General features: G+C 54.8%; 1 protein-coding gene across 3 annotated transcripts in view; it reads left to right on the forward strand.

Moving 5' to 3' along the window:
* LOC111156995 (up-regulator of cell proliferation-like) overlaps positions 1 to 17,916 on the forward strand; it is a 55,119-nt gene extending 37,203 nt beyond the window's left edge. For all 3 annotated transcript variants that reach the window (XM_022518196.1, XM_022518198.1, XM_022518197.1), the window contains exons 2-6: positions 4,404 to 4,430; positions 4,745 to 4,815; positions 13,173 to 13,205; positions 13,398 to 13,436; positions 14,847 to 17,916. In XM_022518196.1, coding sequence (XP_022373904.1) covers positions 4,404 to 4,430; positions 4,745 to 4,815; positions 13,173 to 13,205; positions 13,398 to 13,436; positions 14,847 to 17,416 — 2,740 coding nt within the window. In that variant the 3' untranslated portion in view covers positions 17,417 to 17,916. The remainder of the gene's footprint in view (positions 1 to 4,403; positions 4,431 to 4,744; positions 4,816 to 13,172; positions 13,206 to 13,397; positions 13,437 to 14,846) is intronic.
* Positions 17,917 to 21,060: the final 3,144 nt, after the last annotated feature.

A 21,060-nucleotide genomic window follows, 5' to 3' on the forward strand; every position in this document is an offset into this window, starting at 1 on the left:
TCTGTGCCCCCAGCGTCCGGCAGGACTGAGCTGGGCTCCGTGTCTGGCTCCGCACTGTGCTCGCATCGCACGAGAAGACTGACCCCTCTGCGGGGCTCCCTTCAGTCTAGGGGACGGAGGGCCTTAGGGAAGCCGGAGGCTAGAGTCAGTGGCCAGAAGGAGTGACAGCAACATGACTGGATGAGAGGGGGAGAGGACTGATTAACATGGTGAGTCATTTTCAAAATGGCAAAGGCATTTTCTTGCGACTTTTCTGTATTTTGTATTTGTCTTATTTGTGAGTCAGAAAAGATACTAATGATAGTAGTGGTTCTGCAGGCCTGCTTTGCAGAAAGCCCCCGGGGCTGCGTCCGGGGCTCCGGTGAGCTCACTTGGCCCCCCAGGCTTGGCCGCAGGCCTGGGAGCTGGGCTGGGAGCGGGTAGAGGGTCTGATTGTCAGGACTCTTGTGATTACTGGCTGCAAGTGCAAGTCCCCTAAAATCTCTCTGAGTCTTAGAAGTAACGGGCCTGGAGGGAACCAGAAGACTCATGTGTGGGTCTGGCGGGGCGGTGTCGGGCAAGGATGGTTTGGGTCTTACCGTCATCTGCTCAGAGCGCCATCACCAGGCCCGTGGGCCGGGCATCTTCAGCGACAGGAGGTGGTTTCCCACCGTCCTGGAGGCTGGACACCCCCATGGCCGTGTGGGCAGCTTTGGGTTCTCCTGAGGCCTCTCTCAGTCCTGTGGGACCCCCTGCCACCGGCTCCCACCCCCACTACACACGCTGCCGTGCTGTGGTTGCCGGCGACAGACGGGGGGTCCCGTGAGCAGCTCCAGCCTAGCATTCCAGTGGCAAGAGTCTGGGTCACCACCTGTCTGTGGGGCCGACCGGCTGTAAATCACAGGTTCCCGTGACCCCTCCTTGGGTTCCATGAATTTGCTTGTGTGACCCACAGAACTCAGGGGAATATTTTCGTTACCAGATGACCCTTCTAACAGGATGTGGCCCGGGAATGGCCCGAGGGGAGCTGTGCATGGGGCGAGTCTGTCGGAAGGGGCAGGGGGCCTCCGAGCCCTCTGGGAGCCCACTGCTCACCGGCTCTCGTGTGCACTGACTGGAAGCTTCGGAGCCCTGTCCCCCCGGGGTCTGATGGGGGCTTCGTGACATGCTCTCTTGACTCATTGGCCACCGGTGACTGTTGATTGATGCCCGGACGTGGGGGGAGGTGGGACTGAAAATGCCAAGCGCACAGTTGGCTCCCCGGGCAGTGTGCCCCGTCCTTCGGTACTTGCACAACTCACATTTAGGAGCTGTGTGCCAGAAAGGGGGACAAAGACCCGATGTCACAGGCCCCCTCTCCAGATCCGGGATGTCGGGGGCCAGGGTTTCTGCACTGTGGTCTGGGCACAGTTCAGGCCGTGCTAGCGTTGCAGGTGGAGTCATCGTCAGGCGGACAGGACGGGACAAAGCTGGGCCTCTGCTGTCCCCTGCCAGGCTGGGCCCTGCACGGGGCTCATAGCTCAGGGATGCGATTGTGCCTGGCCTTTGCTGCTGCTGGGCAGAATTCTGTGTGCGCGTCGATGAGCTCGTGCAAGCTCAGCCCGTCCCTGCGACACTCACCTGCGTGGGAAGCGGTGGGTTGGGTTTCAGCTCCCGTCCAGGGAGCCCGTGTGCTGGGGGGGGTGGGTGGCTAGTGGTGTGTGTGCGGCCGCCAGGCCAGGCAGCTTCTGCTCTGGGGCTGGTTTTAACCCGTTGTCTTGTTGTCTCTTTTTAAGGGTTTTTTTTCTTACTACAAAAGCGATGAGTATTTCTCATTTTTTAATCAGCGTCAGGGTCTGAGTGCTGCTTAGTGCTGTGCACTGGACAGGGGCTGAAAGCCACGAACACAGTGACCGCGGCGGGCGGAGGACGAGGCACCCAGAGAACATGCCGGAAGAGCCAGCCGGGGCTCCGGGGTTTCCCCCGGGAGGGTGGATTTCATATGTTTTGCTGCAGAATTAAAGGGGAGCTGGGTCGCTGTGTCCATGCGGGTCCTTGCATGGGTTCGGGGTCTGCGCGGTGCAAGAGGCCACGGAGAACCCGGTGTCCTCGGGGCACCCGCATGTCTCTTTCTGACCCAGACCCTGCTCCCTGCGTCCTTCTCGTTGCTCTTCCGGTCTTAACCAGTCGACGCTTCCTTCTGCGTGAAGAAACGCAAACAGGACAGAATAAATGCATGTGCCTGCCACCCACTATTACAATTCTACAATTTTTATGAAAATAATTGGTACCTAGAGCTGAATTATAAAAATAACAGGCTTCCTATGCGGAGTGCGTCTTGCTGGTGTTCTCACTTACACTCTCACTTCCCATCCCCCACCTCGCAGTGTTCGTGTTTCTGTCGCGCACACTCGTGCGTCTCGATTCTCTAAACCATTAGAGGGTACGTGTGCATGTCAGCGGCCCACACCCGTCCGTGTCCTCCTGCCCCGTCGGTGGCGCCCACAGCACCTGTGCCTCAGTTCTATCCCTGGACCCCAAGTGTCCCCTGCGTTGGGGGACCCAGTGTGGACTTCGGGGCGGCGGCACCCTCAGACGTGGAGCCCGGAGCATCTCTCCCGTCCTTGGCTACTCCTTGGTGACATTTGTCCTTGGGGACCGTGTGTAACTTTCCATGTTGGATTTGCCCCCGTGGTCAGAGCAGGGCCGGGGACGCTGTGCCCGCTCTCCGGGTGGGGCAGCTGGGGCACCCAGTGGCCGTCTGCGTCACCCGTCCCTGATCCGGCTCCCCAAAGGCCTGTGTTACCATCGCTAGGGCTCTTCTCCCGGCACCGGAGGAGCTTCGGCGAGGAGCCGTGTTGGAACCGGGCAGCACCTTGCTCCTGGTCCACACGGTCTTCTCAGAGCTGGCGTTTGTTGGCGTTTCTGGCTTGAGCCGACCTTAACTGAGGTTGGGAGCGTTGCAGAACGACGCGGTCCTACGGCAGTGCTGCCACACGTCAGATGGTCCTAAGCTCCCTGCCCCCGCCCCCAGCTTGCCTATTTATCACCCGTGTGGACTCCCTGGTTCCTGTCTCTCGGCGGGTTCTCACTAACTACTGTATTTATTGTGTCCGAGCCCAATGGCCCTGGACATGCCAGCTCCTGTGTTCCTAGGCATGCCCTAGCTTTTTTTTGAGCCCTTCCTTCTTTTCTTTATTTCTCTTTAAAGATTTTATTTATTTATTTGACAGAGAGAGATCACAAGTAGGCAGAGAGGCAGGCAGAGGGAGAGGGAGAAGCAGGCTCCCCGCTGAGCAGAGAGCCCGATGCAGGGCTCGATCCCAGGACCCTGAGATCATGACCTGAGCCGAAGGCAGAGGCTTTACCCGCTGAGCCCCCAGGCGCCCTGAGCACTTCCTTCTGTTCTGAAATCAGATGCTCAGACCCCTCTTACTCTCTCCCTGCCCCAGGTCTGGCACCCGCCATTTCTCCAAGGAGACCTGGTGTCTCTTAGTGTGCAAGGGGTTAAAGGGTGCTTGGTGTGCTTGTCGCTCCTCTGTAGTGTCTTTGGTTTTTGGCCTATTCGGTGGGCGGAGCTGGAAGGCGTGCGTGTAGCTGCCAGTGTGCACACGCGTGGGCTTGTACACTAGCATGTGTGTGGAAGTCGCGTGTTCACTCTGCGCCTCTGGTTCCAGCTTGGCCCTGGGAGTCCCCTCTTACTTCTTTCCATATTTGTTTTGCTGTTTTTAAAGATTTTAAAAGATTTTATTTATTTATTTGACAGAGAGACAGAAAGAGCGCAAGCAGTGGGAGGGGAGTGGGAGAGGGAGAAGCAGGCTCCCCGTTCAGCAGGGAGCCCGATGCTGCGGGACTCGCTCCCAGGACCCTGGGATCGTGACCTGAGCTAAAGTCCGACGCTTCACCGCGTGAGCCCCCCGGTGCCCCATCTTCTTCCCACATTCATAGGTCCTTCTTCGACAGTGACGTGTGGCTCCTGATAAAATCAACACGTTTACTCATTCCTATAATAAACCTAAAATAGTTTATTCTTAAATGGACTACATTTGCCAAATCCGCTTAGAAGAATTCAGGATCGCCCCTCACTGCCCACACTATTAACTTTTGATGAGCCGTCCTTCTAGATCTCCTTAAAAACCTGTAGACGAAAACATAAATACACATAATTTCATTAAAACATCATCATACTGTACATTTTCTCACTGTAAGTATTCATGTATTTCTTCCCAGTCATATACATGCCATTAACGTCATTCCATAACGTCATACAGCATCTTTCTGTCCACAAAATGAAATCGATACGCTGTTTCCTAACGGCTGCAGGCCGAGACTGTACCGTACTTCCCCGTAATTGGGCTTTGATTTTGAAAGGCACCCAGTTTTTTGCTATTATGTGTAAAGCTGACATCAACACCTTTGTAACTAAATCTTAATTATTTCCTTAGGGTAGAAGTGGAATTGCTGGTCAAAGGGTATGTATATTTTTATGTCTTTTTGAACGGCGAGTTGTGCCCTAGCCTGCGGTGGCGGCGGGTGCCGGTCTGTCCAGACGGGCGCTTCTCGGCCGCGGCTGCACGTGGGAATCCTCGGGGGCACTCCTAGGAGCCGTTTTTTATGCCCAGGCCTGCCCCCCTGGTCTGGTTTTGGTGGTCTGGGGTGTGGCCAGGATTTGTAGTTTTTAAAGCTCCCCCAAGAGATTCTGATATGCAGCTAACTTAATAGGTAGATTCAACTTGTAGCATTACTTCATTATTTTAATTACAACTTTCTTTTGCAATTGTTTCAGACGTGCAGATTTGGGAGAAGTGGCCCCAGAAATAAAAGCATCTGAGAGACGAGCAGCGGTGGCCATCGCAGGTAGCGTGGGGCTGGCACCCGTCCTGCAGCTCTGGGGCGGGTTCTGGGTTCCGGAACGCCCGGGGTAGGGGAGCACACTCCACAGACATACAGGGCTGAAGGCTGTGGTTTTTCCTAAGAGGATTCATTTCACATCGGTGATTATCCCACAGTTTACCAGGAACACATTGTCCCAACCCGAGCACGCCACAACTGCCGCCTCGGGTCTGGCTTAGGGCGACTGTCTAGTTTCTGACCTGGGCACTCCTGAGTGTTGGCTTGGGACAATGGCTGTGAACTGGGCCTGTCCTGGGCAGGCTGGGGCGTCTGCTCTTCGTGTGGGCTCAGTCTCCATGCACCTGGGGACCGGGTCTGTGGCTGCCCCTCATGACTTCAGCTTTAACGTGTTGTGGCCACACTCCACACATCTTTCCTCTTAGAAACTCGTTTTGGATTTATCATTAATTCGGCACTTTGGAAAATAAGTAAGTCCTATTGGATTTAATAGTGTCTTGCAAAGACAGTCCCACAAAAATAGGCAAAGGTGTTTGGATTAACCAAATTTTGTTTTATTTTATTCACTTAAACAAATATTTACTGAACAGTTAATGAGCAGGCGTTGTAGTAGGCACTGTGAGTATAGTAAACGGTGGTGAACAAAGTGGCCCCAATGCCTCGTCTTCCTGGAACTTATGTTCTAGAATGTGCGCGCTGGGGGGATTAATGGCCAGGGCAAGCCTCACAGCAAAATTGGGGTCCAGTGGCAGTAATTGGCCAAATCCCTGCAGTTTCTCAGGACGTGTAGTACAGTAGCCACTGGGCACACGGTGCAGATTTGAGCAGTGCTAACCATTGCGCTGCTGAGCGACACTAGCAGTATTTCCGGTGCTGAGGAGCAAGGCACATGGTGCTCTTCGGCCGGCGCAGACAGAGAATGTGTCCTTTCTCACAGGCAGTTCTGTGGGAGTGAGAGTGTTGCTCTAGGGAGACTGGGGGGACAGCTGGGGTGGCCTCAGGAGACATGGTCGCCTCACTGGATGCTGCCATGGGGTTAGTTATCGGAGTCCTTCGTTCTACTTGGGGAAACCGAGGCTCAGACACACTCTGGTGCTTCCCTAGGTTCATCTTCATTATGTGTCCAGTGAAGAAGCCTCCCATAATTATTATTACTTTTTAAAAAGATTTTATTTATTTATTAGACACACAGAGAAAGATCACAAGTAGGCAGAGAGGCAGGCGGCGGGGTGGGGGAAGCAGGCTCCCTGCTGAGCAGAGAGTCCGCCGTGGGGCTCGATCCCAGGACCCTGGGATCATGACCTGAGCCAAAGGCAGAGGCTTTAACCCACTGAGCCACCCAGGTGTCCACCCATAATTATTTTTTTTTAAATTTTCTTCTTGAGGTAGGTGACTTCCTCTGTGGCATGTTTTGTTAGTAAGACTGAAAGCCAACCCTTCAAAAAGAAAAGTTATACTGACGCTTGATATGCAAGTGGAAAAGTGCCCATCTTACCAGCGTGTAGCTTGATGCATTTCACAAGCGGGAACGCACCTGTTTGGAGCAGCACCCGGACGAGGAAGCCGAGCATGTCATCCCCCCCAGGACGCCTCTCCCCACCTGCCTCTGCCGGAGAAGCATGCTTGCATTTCCGGAAAGTGTAGATTAGTTGTGCTGTGTACAATTGTCCTACGGAGTGTATTACCTTCTCTCAAGTCTGAGGATGCCAGTTACCTCATAGCTCATTCTTTCTTTCTTTCTTTTTTTTTTTTTTTAAAGATCCTATTCATTTATTTGACAGAGATCACAAGTAGGCAGAGAGGCAGGCAGAGACAGAGATGGGGGGAAGCAGGCTCCCCACTGAGCAGAGAGCCCGATGTGGGGCTCGATCCCAGGACCCTGAGATCACGACCCGAGCTGAAGGCAGAGGCTTAACCCACTGAGCCACCCGGGCACCCCATAGCTCATTCTTGAAAGGAGGTTTTAGAAAGCTACGATGAGGATTCTGGGGAGAAGGCAGAATGGGAAGCACTGGGAACCTGGCTCCTGAGCCGGACAGTTGCCCCGGCCGGAAGGTTCCGTGAACTGTGCTGTGCCTTTGGAATTGGTTGGAGCTCTGTAGCTTGCAGGGGAAAGCGTGGAGAATAAGTTTCCAGCTAATTCGGTCGACTTTATCTTTCGGCACGGTATCAGCGCCCGGTCTCCCATTTCTGGACGAGCAGCAGGCAGCCGTGCACACACGGCGGGTGGGAACAAGCCGGAGTGGGCAGAGAGAACCCTGTCCGGTACCAGGAGCTCTGCTGTGCCGCTTCTGGTCACAGAGGTGCAGACGCAGAGGGCCTCATGGTTGCCAGCCCCTCCCCCTCCAGCTGAAGTGACTTCCAGGGCATTTCCAGGCCAGCGTCCTGCCTCCCATGAACTTTTTGCTCTTTCCCCCTTTGGGGAGACAACTGCAAATATGGGAAAATTAGAAAGTGACTGTGTGTTCCCAAAGAAAGTCTCAGAAAAGACCTTGGAGGACCTAACTTGTACACCTCCGTTTGATCCCGGGCACAGAGATCGCCTCCCATGATCCCGCAGACAAAGACAATAACGAAAAGCAGTAAGCCCCGGGAGAGGTGGGAGGAACCTGGTTTCCAGAGTTACCGCGCTATTAGATTCAGATGTCCAGTATGCGGCAGCGGAATCCCAGGAGACGCATGGGATAGGGAAGTCCGGCCCGCTCAGGGAGGGAGTGTAACTGATCCACGGCTGTCTCTGAAGAGACGCAGCAGCAGACGTATCAGACGAAGGCTTTTCGACGACAGTCCTGAAGATGCTGGTGCATCTGGAGGAAGGTGTGCAGGAAGGCAAGAATGCGACGTGTGAACGAAACCGTAGCATCGGTAAGGAGCTGGAAAGCCCGAGAGACCGAAGGAAAGTACAGTTGCCAGAATGAAAACCTCACTCGTGGGGTTCGGAGGCAGAAAGAGGCGGTGGGGGAAGGAATCCGTGAACTTAAAGACAGGAAAATGGGGTGTCTGGAGGCTGAGGACCAGAGAGAGGAAAGATTGAAGAAAAGCGAACAGAGCCTCGAGCCCCTGTCCGATGCCATCAGGAGGTGCTTGTTGTGGGCATCCCAGAGGGAGAAGAGAGAGACAGGAAGGGGCAAGAGAAAATTGAAGAAATAATGTCTGAGAACAACACCTTTTTTTTTTTTTCTTTTTTAAGATTTTATTTATCTGACAGAGGACACAGTGAGAGAGAGAGCACAAGCAGGGGGAGCGGCAGAGGGTGAAGCGGGGAGCCCGATGCGGGGCTCGATCCCAGGACCCCAGGACCATGACCTGAGCCGAAGGCAGACACTTAACACTGACCCTCCTGGGCGCCCCCCGGCTGAGAACTTACACAGACACGAGCACAAAGTGCAGGAAGCTCAGGAGACCCCAAGTGGGATGAATTTGAAGAGACCCGCATGGAGGCGCATCGAAGCTCATCTTCAGAGGACAAAGCGTGAGTCTAGAAAGCAGCAGAGCAGCAGGTGATCCACACCCACGGCCCTCCGAGATCATCTCTTGATTTCTCAGTCAGAAACTTCGGAGGCTGCAAGACAGCCAGATATAATTAAGTGCTGGCAGGCAGATATATTTAAAGTGCTAAACCAAAGAAGAAATTGTGAGTTAAGAATCCTATATCCAGCAAATATGTCCTTCCAGAGTGAGGGAGAAACAAACATTCCCAGGGGAACAAAAGCTGAGGGAGACCCGGGCACCCGCAGGAGGTGCTCCAGCGAGACCCGAGGTCAGAAGGAAAGGGTCCTAGAGAAGGACTTGAAGCAGTTTCAAGAAGCAAAGATCTCAGTAAGGGGAAGTTCCTGGCAGTTCTAATAGCTAATTTAACAATTTTAATGATGGTTCATAACTGTGCTTCCTGATTTCTTAATGATTGAAAAGACTAATTCATTTAAAGAAAAATTTAAAAATGTAGATCTAGTATCACTGCAACTTTGGTTCGTAACTCCAGATCTTGATTTCTCTAACTTCTGAGACTAATGCCTTTGACAGAATTGTTAGCTTATGTTCTGGGCAGTCAGTGTATGAAGCTGTGATTTGTGATGTCAGTACCCAAAGAGGTGGCGACAGAATGTCAGGGGACAGAGTTTTGCATGTAAACAGGACATAGGAAAACCAACAGCGCAATGACAGAGTAATGCCTCCTTATCAGTGATTACTTCAAATGGAAAGGGATTGCTGTCTCCAGGAAAAAGACAGAGATGGGCAGAACGGATCCCACTATATGCTGTCTACGGAGACTCACTCAAGAGCCGAAGATACAAACGGTTTGAGAGTGGGAGGCTGGAGAAAGGTCCCTCCGTGCAGACAGTAACCCTTGGGTAGTAGGAGCGGCTATACTAATACCAGACAGAACGGAGTGCACATAAAGATGTTTTCGAGACAGACAAGGATGTTGTGTGTTAATAGAGGTCTCAGTACAGCACGAAGATATAATTAAACATTTGCACATCCAGTGACAGACCATCAAAATATTTGAAGCAAAAAGTGATAGAATTGAAGGGAGTAATAGCTCTACAGCTTTAGTTGGGAACCTTAATACCTCCTTGCTATAATGGCAGAACAACCAGTTGGAAGACGAGAAAGGAACAGAGGATTTAAACAACACAGTAACCCACCCTCATCAGTGCTTCACCCTGGCACACGTGTTCTTCTCAAGTGTACACAGGACACTTTCCAGCATGGATCCACCAGGTCCACAGATGAAATCTGCATAGATGTCAGGAGACAGATGTCAGACAAAGTGAGCACAGTGGGAAGTAATTAGAAATCAATAGCATAAAACGAAAAATGTTTTTAAATTGTGGACACTAAACACAGACTTCTAACTAGTATATCAAAGAGGAAATCTCAAGGGAGTTAGAAAATACTTAGAGACAAATGAGAATAACAACACAGTTTTACAACTTAAGGAACTAGAAGAACAAATGAAACCCACAGCTGGCAAACAGAGGAAATAATAAAGATTAGAGCAGAGATCAATGAGACAGAGTAGAAAAGCGGTACAGAACATCAACAAAACCAGAAGTGGGTTATTGGACAAGATCAACAACACTGACACACTTTTAGCTATGTTGACAAAAAAGGAGAGAGTACTCAAATCACTAAAATTGGATGTGGACATGGGACATTACTACCGATTCTACAGAAGTAAGAGGGATTATAACAGAGTACTGTGAGTAATTGTATGCCAAAAAATTGCTTAGCCTGGATGGAAAGGACAAATCCCCAGGAACATAAAACCTACCAAGACTCAATCACATAGAAATGAGCAGTCTGAGTAAACCCGTAACTAGTAAGGAGACTGAATCTGTGATAAAGCGTTCCAAGGAGGAACCCTGGTCCTGAAGACTTCACTGGTGAATTCGACAAATGTTTCTGCTTCTCACACTTCTTCAACAACTGAAGAGAGGGAAAACTTCCTAACTCACTCTTGACACCAGTACAACCCTGATAACCAAAGTTGGACAAAGGAAAGGAAACTATAGACCAACATCCTTTAGGACCATCGATGCAAAACTCGTCAGTGGTGTCAACGAGATGAAGGGGAAGATAAATGATGATCTCAGTTGACACAGAAAAAGCATTTGATCAAATTCCCTACCCCCTTATTTTGATTAAAAAAAATGCTCTACCAAGTAGGTACCAAGTAGGAGTAGATGGAAGCCACCTCCACGGAATAAAACCACACATGGACAACCCCAGCAGTGTGAGACTGAGCTTCTCCTTTAAGATCAGGAATGAGAGGGGGAGGCCGCCATCACCGCTCCCATCCAGCCTCGTACAGGAAGCCCCAGGCAGAGCAGCTGGGGGAGAAGAATCACTAAAAGGCATCCAAACTGAAAAGGAAGAGTTGAAATGGTCTCTGTTGGCAGGTGATGTCATCTTGTGTAGAAAATCCCAAAGATTTCACAAAAACCTGTTAAAGATAATAATTAAATTCAGCCAAGGGAGGATACAAAGCCAACACACAAGAATCAGTTACATTTCTATAGACACTGAAGAGGAAATCACAAAAAACGTTCCACTTCCAGTAGCATCAAAAAGAATAAAACACTTAGGAATTAATCAAGGAGCCGAAAGACTCGTACAATGAAAGTACAGAAGGTTGCTGCCAGAAATTACAATAGACAAAAGCAAATGGAAACACATCCCATGTTCGTGGATGGGACACCCAACTGTCCCATGTCAGTGACACCCAACGTGATGTGCAGACTGATTGCAGTGCCTGTCAACAAGCCAGTGACATTTTGCAGAAAAGGAAAGTCCGTCCTTCGCATGGAATCTTAAGGGTCGGTGAAGAGTCAAGACAGTCTTGAGGAAGGAGAGATGAACCGAACTCGTGCTCGCTTCAGCAGCACGTACTGAACCGGAGGACTCACCGCTCCTGCCGTCAAAACCTACTGCAGAGTGACAGCAGTCAAAACAGTGTGGTGCTGGTGTCCAGACACGCATCCAGACCTGTGAAATAGCCCAGAAACGGACCCTCAGGTGTGTGGTCAAGTGTTTTGGACCAGAGTGCCAGGAACACTCACCGGGTACAGGACAGTCTTTTCAGCACACGGTGTTGGGAAAGCTGGATGTTCACATGTGAAATACTGAAGTCAGACCCTTACCCAACACTATGGACAAGAGTTAAGGCAAAAATGGATCAGGGTCATCCTAAATGTAAGCCCTAAAACAACAAAACACTTGGAAGAACACACTGGTCAGAAGCTTCATGCATTTGGACATGCGGTGACTTCCGGGAGGTGATGCCTCAGAAAAGTCCACAAGAACAGAATGGGACAAACGGGACCGCGTGGAAAGGTAAACATTTTGGCCGCGGAGGACACTCTCCATGGCACAGAAAGGGCACCTGCAGAATGGGAAACAGTGTTTGCCAACCATGTGTCTGATGAGGGATTAATATCCAGAGTATCCGGAGAGTTCCTGAAAGTCTGCCACGAAACCGATGTGATTTACAAATGGGCAAAGGACCTGAATGGACATTTCTCGGGAGGTGGTGTTTGAATGGGCAGTGAGCACCTGCAGGGGCAAACCACAGTCCCACCACCACTCACCCCTGCTGCATGGCCACTGTCACGTGGAGAGAGACCAAGAGCATGTACTGGTGAGGACGCTTCTGCTGTGTCCCCACCTGAAATCCTGCTGTGTCCTCTGCTGCCCACCGGTGCCAACCCAGGCTCCCAGCCGTCTCTGCCCATGGACCACGACGCTCTCCCGCCCCTCGGTGGTTCCCACAGTTTGAGAGGTGGACCCTCTGGCTACGGGCCTCCTTGCTGTCATCTGTAATCTGTCTGGTCCCATCAGGGCTGTGTCCCATCCCTAACGAGGCGAGGCCTGGGTCTGAGGTTTACTCCCTGACCCCTGCTCACAGCTGCTCTCAGGGTTCCCTGCAGCTCGTTCTGGGCTTTTCTCCCTGTCTTGTCCCCTCCTTTAACTGCTGTATTTTCTTGGAGGGCATTTTGAATTCCTTGAAAAAATTCTTCTGATGTCTTTCCTCCACTTTGAATAAAATAATCTTTTATTGCTCGATGTTGCAGTTTGATGTGTGTGAGTCATCTCTTGTGATTTCCTGTTTCTCTCCCTTGTTCCTCATATCGGTCTCCAGAGACCCCGTCAAAGAAGACTGTTTGAAACATCTGTTTATCTGTCTGACTATATGGAAATCATGGGAGGAATTAATCTGAAAATAGCAGAATCTTTTCTCGATTCATAAGCTTTAAAAATGTAATTTTCATTTTGGATTAGATGATAGTTTTACTTGGATCAGAACAATATAAAAGTGCACAATGGGGCAGCTGGGTGGCTCGGTCAGCCGAGCGTCCGACTCTTGGCGTCCGCTCACGTCATGATCTCAGGGTCCTGGGATCGAGCCCCAGGTTGGGCCCCACGCTCAGCGCAGAGTCTTGCTTGTCCCCCTCCCTCTGCGCCTCCCTGTGCTCGCTTGCTCTCTGCACTCAAATAAATAAATAAGTAATTTTTTAAAAAAGTAAAAATGATGTTTCAATTTTGAAACTGAACCAAGGAATTTACATTGACTTATGTTTTAAATAGTTTCTAAAAATCCAAGATTAATCAATGTAAGTGTCATGAACTTATTTATATCTTATTTTCAGAAACTTCAGTAAATTCTTACAGGAATATGTTCTTGAGAAAATTGCTGTCCTGCATGTAGCTCTCGCTACTCTGTGTTGTGTTTGGGTTTGGAAAACAAATTTATGTAGGAAGAACTGAAGCCAGTCCCCGCACTAAAAGTAAACTCGAGACTTTAGGAAGAAAGGTCTTAGCGTGTTGACAAAAGTCAACATGTGTGTGCTTTCTTGCAGATTTGGAATGGAGAGACATGGACCCAGACGACTGTGAGTCCTGTGGAGACGGCAGGGCGGGGACCAGCCGGGACAGGCTCAGGAAGGGGGGCGTGACTGGGGATGCATACTGTGAGCCTTTGGGAGAAGTTCCTGCCTTAGAAGAAGGAGCTGCGAGTTTAGCCTTCATTGTGTTGACCTTGGGCGCTGACTTGGTTGACTCATCATTTTCCTTTGCTTTTTCAGATGGTGCAAATGAGGCTCAGGACAGTGACTTCCCAGCAGGTATGCACTTTCTCCGTTCCGGATCCCTGTCCTGTCACAGGAGGACCAGCCCTGTGAGATCCCCTCTCGTCCCTGGCCCCGTGCGCCACCTCTGACCCCCCAGGGAGGAGATGGAGACTAGCGTCTTTGCAGGGGCACGTGCAGGACCCTGATGTTTGACGCGTTCCTGGAGCAGGCGGGTTTCGGCCGCCCTGGCCTGTTCCCCGCGGGTCACCCGCCCGGCGGGAGCGCACGAGAGGTTCCTTGGTCTGGCCCTTACCCCCGTGTGTCACCGCCGCTGCTGAAAGGACTGAAAGGACGAAACCAGCTATCCCTGTGTGGGTGGAGGAACCCACGCCCCATCATTCAGGCCACGCCTCGGTCATCCAGGCCGCACCTGGAACCGGAGCAGCGGCGGGAGGGGTTTCCTTCCGCCCCTGGTGTCCCCGTGCAGGTTCCGCAGCCCTGTGCCGGGTGGCACGCGCTCCCCGCAGGGCCCTTGGGGAGGAGACTCCTGTGCCCAGTGCCGGCTCCTGCTCGGGGCCGTTCCCCGCTGCTCAGGCACCTGTGTCCCAGGGCCGGGTCCTGCTGTGGGGGGAGGGCGTCCCGCGACTCCTCCCTGGTTTATGGGAATGTGCACGCAGCTTCATAATGGAGACGATCCTGAACCTCCGTGGGATTTGCATTTTAAACCGCTCACGTAGGCGACACTGAGAGTGTACTAACTGTGCGGTGTGACCATGGCCAGGAACGGGGATCCTGGGCGAAACCTAGTGCCAGTAGGAACTCGTACTGGGTGGACGATGCTGCAAGGCCTCTGATCACATCTGCCACAAACGTTGCCATGGCAACACTGAAAACCACACGATGGGCTTCCGATTTGTTAAAGGGTTGTGTAGCTATGATTTCTGTGACTGGCTTTAATAATAACTTACAGTGTTCCCTTTAAAAATCCTCCCAACTTATTTGTAAAAAAGAAGAGAAGATTATCTAGAAAATCCAAGTGACTCAGGGACCATGTCCCCTGCGGGACATTCCTGGTAACGGCATGGGGAAACCCGCTGCTGGGCCCAGGATGTGGGGACAGGCCACGGGGTCCCGGGAGGGGCGGGCATCCCACATGCGGGTGCACGGCTGCACACTGCACACGGTTATGGTGGGCCTGGCAGAGCGGGTCTCGCAGGTCTCTCTCGCCAAGAGAACCCAGACATGTAGACCTTTTCACAGCATCTCCCAATCCTTAAACACGGCCCCTGGGTGTCCTCTTCTCTCTCTTTTCTAACGTCTCCCGGGTCTGTTTGCTTTTGCCTCTGTTGGCCTCAGGCCCGGGGTGCCCACACCCTGCTTTCCAAAGGATGCTGTCTCCCTCCCTACCTCCAGCCGGGGCCCGACACACAGGGTGAGCGCTGATGTCTTTTGTTCTTCCCACAGTGGAGAGGAGCAGGCTGCGGGAGATGCTGTCGCTTCTGGGCCTGGACACCTACCAGGCCCACAAGCTCAGCCTCCAGGACTTCCTGCAGATCAGCAGTGACAGCATGAAGAACCGGGCCCCTCAGGCCCCCAGGGACTTACCCTGGAATTTCCTCAGGAAGCTGCAGGCTCTCAGCTCCGAAGCCCGAAGCACCACCATGGTGCTGGACACGCCCCCGGACGCCAGGCCCGCAGAGAAGGAGAGCCAGATGGAGGAGGAGATCATCTACTGGGACGCGGCCGACGACCTCGCCACGGACATCTACTCCTTCTCTGAGCTGCCAACGCCCGACACGCCCGTGAACCCCTTGGACCTTCTCTGTGCCCTTCTGCTGTCCTCGGACAGTTTCCTGCAACAAGAAATTGTGCACAAGATGTCGCTCTGCCAGTTTGCCCTCCCCCTTGTCCTGCCTGACTCGGAGAACCACTACCACACGTTTCTGCTGTGGGCCCTGAGGGGTGTCGTGCGGACATGGTGGGCGCAGCCCCCACGGGGGGTAGGCAGCCTCCGCGAAGACAGCGCGGTCCTGTCGCGGGCGCCCGCCGTCGCCTTCGTGCGCATGGAGGTCAGCAGCAACTCCAAGTCCCAGCTCCTCAACGCCGTGCTGGGCCCGGGCCACAGGCCGCGGGACTGCTTTTGGCACCGCGATCTGAACGTGGGCACCAACGCTCGGGAGATCGCAGACGGGCTGGTGGAGGTCTCCTGGTTTCTTCCCAGCGGCCGGGAGGACCTGGACGTTTTCCCGGAGCCTGTGGCCTTCCTGAACCTGCGGGGCGACATCGGGTCTCACTGGCTGCAGTTCAGACTGTTGACCGAAGTGTCCTCCGCCGTGTTCATCTTGACGGACAACATCAGCAAGAAGGAGTACAAGCTACTGTACTCCATGAAGGGGTCGGCCACCAAGTACTACTTCATCCTGAGCCCGTACCGCGGGAAGCGCAACGCCAACCTGCGGTTCCTCAACAGGCTCATCCCGGTGCTCAGGATGGACCATTCGCATGTGCTGGTGAAGGTCAGCAGCACCGATGGTGCGGGCTTCGTGCGCAGGGTGCGCGCCATCGTGGCTCACGTGGCGCGGGCCCCCTGCCGGAGGCTGTCCGTGGAGGAGATGGCCCACGCGGCGCGCAAGCTGGGCCTGCGCGTGGACGAGGACTGCGAGGAGTGCCAGCGGGCGCGGGGCCGGGCGGAGCGCATCACCCGGAGGGTCAAGGACGCAGACGCCTACCGCAGGGAGGAGCTGCGGCTGCAGGGCGACGCCTGGAGGAAGGCAGCCCAGGTGGAGAAGGAGCTGTGCCGGGCCCAGTGGGCCGGGGACCCGCCGGACAAGGAGCTGAGGCAGCGGCTGCTGGAGCTGCGGGCACAGCAGCTCGGCCACGAGCCCGCCGGGGGCCTGCAGGAGTTCATCTCGGGCATCAGCGGCCCGGCCCCCGGTGAGAAGCTGTACTTCCTGAGGTGGATGGAGTGGGGGCTGGCCCGGGTGGCCCCGCCGAGGCCGAGGCAGCCTCCGGAGACCATCCTCGCGCTGAGACCGAAGCACTGTGGGGCCGCGGAGTCCAGCGAGCCCCTGGGTGTGGAGCACTTCCTGCGGGAGATGGGGCAGTTTTATGAGGCAGAGAGCTGCCTGGTGGAGGCGGGGAAGCTGCCGGCCGCGCAGAGGCGCTTCGCCCACTTCCCGGGCTTGGCCTCCGAGCTGCTGCTGAAGGGGCTGCCTGTGGAGCTGATCGACGGGAGTGCGCGGAGCACCCCACTGCGCTGGGTCTCGGGGCTCCTCCGGGAGCTGCACGCGCGCCTGGAGCGGAGGCCGCGGCTCGTGGTCCTGTCGGCGCTGGGCCTGCCGGGCACGGGCAAGTCCACGCTGCTCAACACCATGTTCGGGCTGCGCTTTGCCACGGGGCGGGGCCGGGGGCCTCGAGGGGCCTTCATGCAGCTCGTCTCGGTGGCGGAGAGCTTCAGCCAGGACCTGGGCTGTGACCACATCCTGGTGATAGACTCCGGGGGCCTGATCGGCGGGGCCCTGGCCTCGGCCGGGGAGCGGTTCGAGCAGGAGGCCTCCCTGGCCACGCAGCTCCTGGGGCTGAGCAACGTCACCGTGGTCAGCTTAGCCGAGACCAGGGACATACCGCCGGCCATTGTGCACGCGTTTCTGAGGTTGGAGAAGACAGGGCGCGTGCCCAACTGTCAGTTCGTGTGCCAGAACCTTCATGACGCGTGTGCCCCCGGGCCCAGGCCGCGAGAGAGGAGGCCGCTCCTGGATCCGCCCGGTGAGGCGGACAGGGCCGGGGCGCACACGGAGAGACCGGGTGGTGGCATGCGGACGCTGGCAGGCCTGGCCTTCTGTGACCCCGGAAAGCAGCATATTTGGCACATCCCGGGCCTGTGGCATGGGGTACCTCCCATGGCCGCAGTGAGCCTGGCGTACAGTGAGGCCATTTTTGAGTTAAAGCGATGCCTTCTGGAGAACATCCGGAACGGCCTGTCCAACCCCAACAAAAACATCCAGCAGCTCATTGAGCTTGTCAGGCGGCTCTGAGTGTCTGGGGGGAGGCCCGTTCCAGGGCTGGTGTCCTCACGGGGCCGTGCCTGGAGCCTGAGCGGGGCTGGCGGCCCACCTGTGCGAGAAGGGAGAGAAGCAGAAGCTGGAGGCCTGGAGTTTCCTACACAGTGTTGAGGAAGGAGGTGACCTCACAGCCCAGGTCGGAGGTGCTCTCAGGAGCCGAGTGGCCCTTGGCGGGGGCGCGACGCACAGTGCTCTGTGTCCGGGCTCCCTCTCTGTGCCCTGGAGCGCAGCTGAGACGCTGTCCCAAGGAAGCAGGGGCAGGCCTTTGGTGACTCCGTCCCGCCAGTTCGACTGCCCTGTCCCCCAGGGCCGTCTGTTTACACCTCCACCACACTCAGCCCAGCGCGCCCCTCCTGCCCAGCTCCCGAGTCTGCCCCTCCCCAGGCTGTGAGCTCCTTGAGGGGAGGGCTGTGTGTGACCCCACTCTGTCCCCCAGGGCCTGGCAAGGGGCCTGGCACACTGTAGGCACTTAATAAATGTTTGTTAAAAGAATGGAATGAATGAATGTGTAAAAGATGGTGACGGTCAGGTTCCTCTCTCTGTTGATTTTCCTGTTTCCTCCAAGAGGATCACAGTGTCCAAGGAGGGGTGCGGGACGGAAGGTTGGGAATGGCAGACGCCCGAGGCAAGGGTCTCACAAATGCCCCACTTTCCCCCCTGACTTCAAGCAGAGCCCCGCCCTGTAGGTGTTCCCGGGAGCGGGACTCCTCGCCTTCACAGTAATGCCAGGCATGGCCTTGGCCATCCCACCTTGCAGACGAGAAGGGAGGCCTAGAGCAGTGAAGCCCCCGCCCATATGCCTCGGGGGGTCGGGGGGGCTGATGGGCAGGCTGTGGCCGTCAGCCTTGCCTTTGTCTGGCCCGTGGCTCACCCCCAGACCCCTACAACTGCCAGGCCAGACCCAGCTGACCCGTGGCATGCCCTTTAGGGCCAGGCTCTCTTCCTGATGGTGTCTGTGGCCTCTGGCCACGTACGAGCTCCTCCGTGGATGCTGTGACTGAATCCTGGCCTGTGCTGGCCTCACAGAGCCTGGGGGGCACCCCGCGGTCCCTGGAGCCCAACCCCAACTCTGCAAGGTCTGGAAACCTGGGGGCTCCTTCCATCTGTATGTTGTGGCTTTGGGGAAACCAGCCTTCCGTGGTGACCAGGACTCTCTCCGTGGTCCTTGTCCCCTCTTTGCCGGACTCGGTGAGGCAGCCCTCTGGATGGGAACCCTTTCTTGAGCCATGAGCCCCTGGGCCGCTTTCCTGGAGCCCCGGGTCGCCACAGCTGCTTCTCCCCTGATGTTCAGAGTGTAGTTCCTGAGTCCTGGGAGCCTGGCTCAGGACAGACAAGATGCATGCTGAACGCAGTACTGCGGGGCTCAGAAAACCTGACCTCCCGCTGATGAGGCTGGGAAAACCTTCTTCCTTGAGCCTGGCTCAGGACAGACAAGATGCATGCTGAATGCAGTACTGCGGGGCTCAGAAAACCTGACCTCCCGCTGATGAGGCTGGGAAAACCTTCTTCTGAGACACAGAAGGAATCTCTAACCCTTGGGCACTAGAAACTCCTCTCTTTGGGATCATTAAGTCACACAGATTTTTTTTTTTTTTTTAAAGATTTTATTTATTTATCTGACAGAGAGAGATCACAAGTAGGCAGAGAGGCAGGCAGAGAGAGAGGAGGAAGCAGGCTCCCTGCTGAGCAGAGAGCCCGATGCGGGGCTCGATCCCAGGACCCCGAGATCATGACCCGAGCCGAAGGCAGCGGCTTAACCCACTGAGCCACTCAGGCGCCCCAAGTCACACAGATTTTAAGATGTTGGTTCACCTGGAAATGCCAAAGCCTCTCCTGCCTTCCCCCCTTCCCGCAGAGCCGGGGCTACCCAGTTGCTTCTCCAGCACCGTGGGAACATCGCCTGGGACACTCATGGGCCCAGGGTTCAGGGAAAGCTCCCTTACGCTCGTTGAATGTCAATTCCCTTACAAACTGATGCAAGCTCTTCTCGAACCCGAACCAGGCAAGTCATCCCTAGTGGCTCTGTCCGTCACCTGGAGACGAGGGTCAATCACCGAACTCCAGAGAATTATGTGTGGCCTCTTCCCTCCCTCTGTGGAAAAAGTCTGACGCTTTCAAAAGGACGCAGGACCCAGACGAGACTAATTGCCTCACAATCAGGAAAATCACTGTATGCGAAGTTGCATCCAGTATTTGCTGAAAGTGTTTAAACTTTTGGAAACAGACCCATCTGAAGACTGGGCGTAACAGAATCTGGCCACAAGGGTGCCCGGGCAGGACCCCGGTGGCGGTGGGGGACTCACCGTCTGACCAAGTGGGAGCAGACCACCGCCGCTCGGGTGCAGGGACTGGAGAGGCTGCCCTGGAGCCTTGGAGAGCGTCTGTCGCGGTGTTCCCCTCACCCTGTTTTAGGCGATGGTCAGTCCCAGGAGAGCTCCTTCAGACCCCGAAGTCAGCGTTGCTCTGTGATTCCAATTTCCAGAAACCCGGGTCTTGCCTAGGGCAGACCCTGGGGTTCCAAACGCTCAGCATGAGTTTGCCCTGCCCGGTCCCCTCCCCACGGCCTGAGGGCCCTGCCTTGGGCCTGAAGACCTCAGGGGGTTGATGATGCTTTGTGGGGGCACTGAGGGAAGAGGCCCAGGCCACCAATAGTGGAGCTGACCCGGGCGTGGACCTGCTGAAACTCCCCCTTCTTCCTGTGCCTCAGCAGAAGGAGAGCAAGGGTGGGGGAATGCGGGAATGGCATCTCTCTGGCTGCCTGTGCAAAAACGAGGGATAATTCAAGACTCAGTTCTAACTGGACTTCCTTGGTGGTTTGGCTTAGTTCCCTGAATAGAGCTGAGAGCCTCTGGGATTCTTTGGTGAATGGCTGTGGTCATCAGGAGAGAATGAATCACCAGGAATACGAAGCACCAGATTTAGCAGAGGTTCACGAAATGCAAAACGTCAGCAGTTCTGAGTTAGGAGAATAAGGTTGTCTTGGCTAATCCTGCCTCCAACAGGAAGGCAGCCGTCTCTGGCTAAGGGATCCCTCCCTGAGGCTAGATTCTGGTGAGTTCCAAGGAAATACAGCACAGTCCAGGCTGGACTGCTTTCCGCACGTTCGGCTGGGCCCACAGTGTCTGTCTCACATAGGGTCGCACCCGCAGCCTGGCCAGCACTCCTTCATCCGAGACTGGTGCGCCCTGGAGCCGCACTGGAACCTACTGGACTGTCTCCGAGAAGTCCAGACGAGCCCAGACGCGCCCGCGGGCCCCTCCTGTGCCTTGTGACCCAAGAGCAGCAGGACTGGACTAAGGCCAGGCCTCTTGGAGGTGGAGCTGCCACAGTCTTGTAGGACCAGTGGTAGAAAAGAGGTGTGAGGAGCAGCCAACAGCCCTCTCCCCGAGAAGGATCGCTACAAGTCAGGTTCTGGGAGTCGCCCATGTAAACCCGTCAGTCCCGTCCTTGCGGTGGGGGGCCGTCTGACTCTATATGAGCAGAAGTCAGCATCGTGCAAGCATGAAGGCGACTCCAGCTCTTCCTGGTTATCATGGAGAGCAAAGAGGCTCACGTCAGTGAAGAAACAGGTGTGCATCCTCATCTTCCCATGGTTCTGGCTTGGGAACCCCTGTGGG

The sequence above is a fragment of the Enhydra lutris genome, unplaced genomic scaffold (genome assembly GCF_002288905.1).
Source record: "Enhydra lutris kenyoni isolate GAN:26980312 unplaced genomic scaffold, ASM228890v2 scaffoldscaffold51, whole genome shotgun sequence".
Taxonomy (NCBI): Eukaryota; Metazoa; Chordata; class Mammalia; order Carnivora; family Mustelidae; genus Enhydra; species Enhydra lutris.